The sequence below is a fragment of the Lottia gigantea genome (genome assembly GCF_000327385.1).
Source record: "Lottia gigantea unplaced genomic scaffold LOTGIsca_128, whole genome shotgun sequence".
In the NCBI taxonomy this organism is placed as follows: Eukaryota; Metazoa; Mollusca; class Gastropoda; family Lottiidae; genus Lottia; species Lottia gigantea.
In genome coordinates, this window is record NW_008707390.1 from 707181 (window position 1) to 713180 (window position 6000).

The 6000-nt window shown below is 31.3% G+C and overlaps 1 protein-coding gene across 1 annotated transcript; it reads left to right on the top strand.

Annotated features, from left to right (window-relative positions):
• Nucleotides 1-1887: 1887 nt before the first annotated feature.
• LOTGIDRAFT_138592 (hypothetical protein) lies at nucleotides 1888-5538 on the top strand (the record flags this gene model as incomplete). The annotated part of the gene is made up of 6 exons (XM_009048788.1): nucleotides 1888-1989; nucleotides 2240-2457; nucleotides 2841-3075; nucleotides 3322-3531; nucleotides 4324-4522; nucleotides 5480-5538. The coding sequence occupies 6 exons, from the start codon at nucleotides 1888-1890 to the stop codon at nucleotides 5536-5538; spliced, it is 1023 nt and encodes a 340-aa protein (XP_009047036.1).
• Between the last annotated feature and the right edge of the window lie 462 nt (nucleotides 5539-6000).

Here is a 6000-nt window from a genome sequence, read left to right on the forward strand (position 1 = left end):
CTTTGATGATATGGGTTTTCTGCAATCTGGATCAAAGTATCTGTGATATCCAAACCAATAACATTAGCCTCTTGATTTAGTTGATGAATACATGATCTGGCTACCTCCCACTGTCCGAAAAGTAAATTGTTACAAAAATATTTATATAAAAGTTTTATGGAATCCTGTTGCACTCTTTTATCATCATATATCGATGTATTTTTATCTCTGTCATTTGTCTCCATGTTCAATAGTCGATAATGTCATTATTACATACATATAAACATAAAAATATAAGAATCATTTGACTTTTGATTCCGTGTAAATGAAGGCCACCATTTTGGATGATCACGTGCCAAAAGAAACCTTGACCTTTGATAAAGGCAGTCAACCAATAGTTACCAAGTTTTCATTGCGACGATAACTAATCAGAGGCCTTGTTACAAATTGCGGCAATTTTGAAGACTCATAAAATAGTTTTGTTTTTGCTGCAAAAAGAAACGTTTTAGAACATTTTGAGGCGCAAATGCCTCTACAATTTTGTAAGTCAAGAACAAGTATTAGTAAAATATTGCATCTGACCTTAAATTATGAAAATTTCATTCAGAAATTTGTTTGTGTCCAATACAATAGAGAAACATGTCTCAACAAGAACGTTGATGTAAACAAAGTGACTCTGCTCTCATTGGTTCAATGTTTGTCACAAGCACTGACAGATCTTCTAGCTTTTGGGTCGATATTATCATTGACATTGTCAGTAATTTATAATTTGAGGTTTTGGATTAAATTAATTAAAGTGATATGGCAAACTCAAGTAAATGTTCTGGCTCGGGCAAAAGTAATGTCAATGATATTGAAAATGGGAGCAAATCAGAAGAAATTGAAACAGTTTCTCTATCAACTGCCATTTACAATCTTAAATCTGAATTCATGAAAGAGCTTAAACCTAAATCATCTGTTGATAAATCTGAACGAAAGAAAGATGCAGGTGATGGAGTCAAGCTAAATGAAATGGCCTTTCAAGTGTAAGTTTTTGGCTTCAATATGGCGTGATATTGGGAAGTTATTTTTGTCCTGCTTTCTAACAATCTAGCTAGGCCAAGATAATATTTAGAGTGTTTAATTGTTTTATGTTACAGTTGATAGTAGGGGCTTACCATGATATAAGCTTACTAGTCATTAGTTTAAGATTTATTACTTGAAATCTACAACAGAACTATAATATAATCAGATGTCTAATATTTGCATATTGCATAAAATAAACAATGAACAGTACTTAAGGTATATAGTTTCAGAAATTAAAATTTTGTTAGATTCAAATAAAATTTCAGATATTCATTGAATTTTCAAGGTGTTATAAATGTTGGATTTACTAGACAGAAGGTACATGGTGCAAATAAAAGTAAACAAATTACATCTCTGGGGGTGCAAGCTCCATAGAGTACCTTAGAAGACTATGTACATGAAAGTAGAAAACCTGAGCTGACCTTAGCATATTAATTTTTAACATGTTAACCTAAGATGACTTGTGTTATATAAATCATTATGAAGATAAATAATTGATATTTTTAGTAAAAACTATCTATCTATAGTTATTCTGGATTTATTTCTGAAGTTGACTTCTGTTGGATAGGATACTTTGTGATAGATAAGACCAATTTTATTGTTTTTCAAGATAGATTTAAAAATGAAAAAAAAATCGGAAATTTTAGGACTTGACTTGACATATGAATGTTATTTTTTATTTGTGTGACAACTCTTAGGAAAATCTCATTGTAGTCTTTAGATTTAGAAAAAAGCATATGTGTTTATTAAGTTATGGAAATCAGTTATATTGAGTTCATATATATCTATACTTAATGTATTTTATGTAAATTGAATGAAATCTTTCTTTATTGCAGATCCAAAATGCCTACACCATGTAGTTTAGATGATTTTGAAGTGATATCAACCATTGGTACAGGATCTTATGGTACCTGTAAAAAGATCAGGCGGAAAAAGGATGGAAAGGTAAGAGTTTGAATAAATAAAATGGTATGTTGAGTCTATTTTTGTCAGACACAGTGTTAATACCATGATGACAATGACAAGAATCTTCATGATTTCACTGGTCATCCATGTTTGTGTTGAATATCGTAATTTATGACTAGAAGTTTTAAATTCAAAACAAAACGCAAACAATAATTATTTCCAAATGTTTTAGAATAGTACATTTAAGAATTTTAAACCAAATTGGCCATTAAACACAAACATATTTCAGGTTCTTGTATGGAAAGAAATGGATTATGGCTCAATGACAGAGTCAGAGAAAAAGTTATTAGTATCAGAAGTAAATTTATTACGTGAATTAAAACATTGTCATATTGTGAGTTATTATGATAGAATAATAGATAGAAGTAATACTACTATTTATATTATAATGGAGTACTGTGGAGGTGGTGATCTTTCTACATTAATATCTAAATGTCGTAGAGAAGGGTAGGTCATTGAACTTTGTATTTAATTTCTTACGGTAATAAACTATTTTCACTGTTAAAATAGTGCTCAATACATCAATTATTGTAGATCAATTAAAACAAAACCTTAAAAAACATGTTGTAAAACACTGTATAGAAACATTTAATGGTTTCAGAAGTGATGAAGAAATATGTTGTTATGTGAACACATAAAATACATTGTTTGCTAGTTACAAAATCAACACCACATAAATTACTTACAGATTGGTTGTACTGCACTACTGTATGGAATGATGGTTGATGGATTTTAAAAGCTTGCATTTGTCATAAATGCTAATGAATTCTTGAATTGATGCTCAAGTAACTAGGATTTGAATTAATCATAAGTCCAATTATTATTTTCAGTATTTATGTAGATGAAGATTTTGTATGGAAGATTGTTATTCAACTAACTCTAGCTTTAAAAGAATGTCATAGAAGAAAAGATGGTAAAGCAGTATTACATCGTGATCTCAAACCTGCTAATGTCTTCCTTGATTGTAGCCAAAATGTCAAACTAGGTGATTTCGGATTAGCTAGAGTTCTCCATGAAACTAGTTTTGCCAAAACTTATGTTGGAACACCTTATTATATGTCTCCTGTAAGTAGTTAATATTTATGGTTGATACAAATTTTCCTCACCTCCATTTATGGGTTATCAAAAAGTGTAGCAGCTACAACTGCTATACTTGAAGTGTGAATGAATTTCAATGCATATAGAATATATTGCTTGCTTTGTTGTGCCATGGAGTTGGGAAAAATTACTCTCATATATTTGATAATGACAGTAGTAAATTCATTTAAGTTTTAGAGCTTTAAACAATAAATGATTGTTTTGTATTTGCAGGAACTTGTCAATAACATGTCATACAATGAGAAGTCTGATATATGGTCATTAGGTTGTATGATGTATGAATTATGTGCCTTACACCCCCCATTTACTGCTGCCAACCAAACTGATCTCAATCGTAAAATACGCCTAGGTGATTTTGCTAGAATACCAATGAGATATTCTGATGATCTCGACACTATTATTAGAAAAATGATAAGAGTTGAGGTAAGATATTATCTATTCAGATATATGTTTACAATGGAATTTAGTATATCCATGCCTAACACACCAGTCTTTTCATGCTTGATGCTACCATTTTTGTCACTCTGCTTTGTATATGTTGTATAACTAGAAATTATGATTATAATCTGGTTGACCAGTGACTTTTATGTAACAATATGTTTCATGTTCTGTTCTTAAGGGATTGTAAAGAGGTTTTGTAGCCTTTTTATGTGTATCAGTAACACATTTAACTTCTACTTAGGACTTCCTTTAAATATCCTTATTTATGATAAAATGGCTGGTTTCGAATACAGTAATGTGGCCATTTGTGACTAATTTGATATTCAATGATTTACCAAATGTTAGAATTTTTAGTTAGAAATGCTGCCATATTGTTAGAGGAGATAACATATATTATATTACGTTATTGTGGTCTAGTGGTAGGTTGGTTACGAGCTGTGTCATTTCCGGTTAATTCTTCCCGGAATTGCAGGAAGCACATGCATCAGACGAAGAGTTTGAATGTCTCAAATAGAAGTCGAAGGTGCCCCCGATACACATAAAAAGGCTAGAAAACCTATTTACAACCAATATTTTTATATTGCTCTACAATTTGTATTGAGCACTATTTTAACAGCAAAATAGTATGTAATACTAAACCATATATATATATAGTCTTTCATAAGTAAACTTTAGACTGAATTCAGACACAACTTGCAAAATAGATATCGTCATATTAACTGTACTAGTTTGAGGCAAGGTATTGTTTTTTTATCACTCATGAATTATTTTCAGGTATCAAAGCGACCAGGCATAGACGCCATACTGACAGACCCTTTAATTATTTCACATCAAACGACTCATGAATGTCGGTGTAAAAGTTCTGCATCACCATCAAGATATAGTTTAGACTCTAATGATTCTGTAAAAAGACTAGAAGAAGAGTTAAAAAGTAAACTAAGAATCTTATCATTAAAAGAAAAAGAAATGGACAGTAAGTTATTACTAACACTAATTTATATCAAGTTAAACGCTTATATAAGATGTAAAATTCCATTTCATTTTTATTTCATATTCATTTGCTAAAATAACCAGCTCGAAACATCTACCTCTATTCCATACTCGATGGATGTTTTGACAGTTGTCGACCCTGTTGAATGGGGATTTTCCACACCTACTAAGATGCATTTTTCTCTAATATAATATTAACCTGGAACAGTGCACATCTCCAATTGTGGCAATGAGACCTTATCCCATCAATTTTTGTTGACGAGTTGACTTCTGTCGACATACCGACAGGTATTCATATATCATGGGTGACCTCTTGAAACCTCGTATAACGATATATGACGCAGAATTACTTTTCGAGAAAAACGCAAAAAACTATTTGTACGCGTATTTTGTTAAAATCTTTTTTATTATTTTTTTTACCGCTATACGTGGTTTTCATTCTTGTAAAATATAAACCTTGTATAACAATTCCAGATCTACGGCCTATTGAACCAAAAACTCGTATAATAATACAGTATACAAGGTTTTTCATTTTCATCCGCTGAAAAGGAACATTGAACCTTGTATAATAATATATTTTACTAGGTTTTAAATCTGACTGTTTATATACTTGTTATTTAATTAGAGCTTTTTGAGTTATTTACAATCAAGCTAGGTTTCAAGCGGTCACCCACTATATGATATTGAAATCTTCCAATACCTGGTATGCACTGCGTCAGAACCACACAATGCCTGTAGAATTAGTTTTCAGTTTGTTCTAGAAAGTTTCCCCCCCCCCAAAAAAACCCTAAAAAGCAAGAACAACAAAATAAATTGATTGCATTACAAACCATGACAAATCGATCAATCATCGATTTGCCACGCAATTTCTATTACAATGATTGTAAATTAGTGTTGGGCACCACCAATAATCTTTTCCATCTTTTTTATATAATTTCAGGTCGTGAAAAGAGTGTAGCTTTAAGAGAAAAATTAGCTGATGAGAAATTAAGGAGGTAAATCTATTTGAATTACAAATGTCAATTATGCCTTTTCACTTGTAGAGCACATGTTTGTAATCAACGCAGAAGAAATATTTCGACAAGAATTCATGGTCAATTTGGTTTGGTTTTTAACAGGAATTAATATTATTGAAATATATTTTACAGGGCGTTAGAGTTATACCAAAAGTGTACAAAACGCGACTCTCTGTCGACACCAAATGATGAAAACCGTTACAATAAATCTCCGTCACCAGGTAGGATGAGTGAAATACGTCTACTATCACCAACTACTCATCCTGCTAAATGCATGTCATTTACTCCTGCGCCTAGATTATTAACTGCTTACCCTATAGATAGAGACTGTAGTCCTCAATCTACCCGTACTGCTTTAACTAGGCTTAATATTCACTAGCTTCTTTAGTCATTATTTCTAACAGAGAATACATTTTGGCCTTGAAATTTGTTTATACCCAAGTTG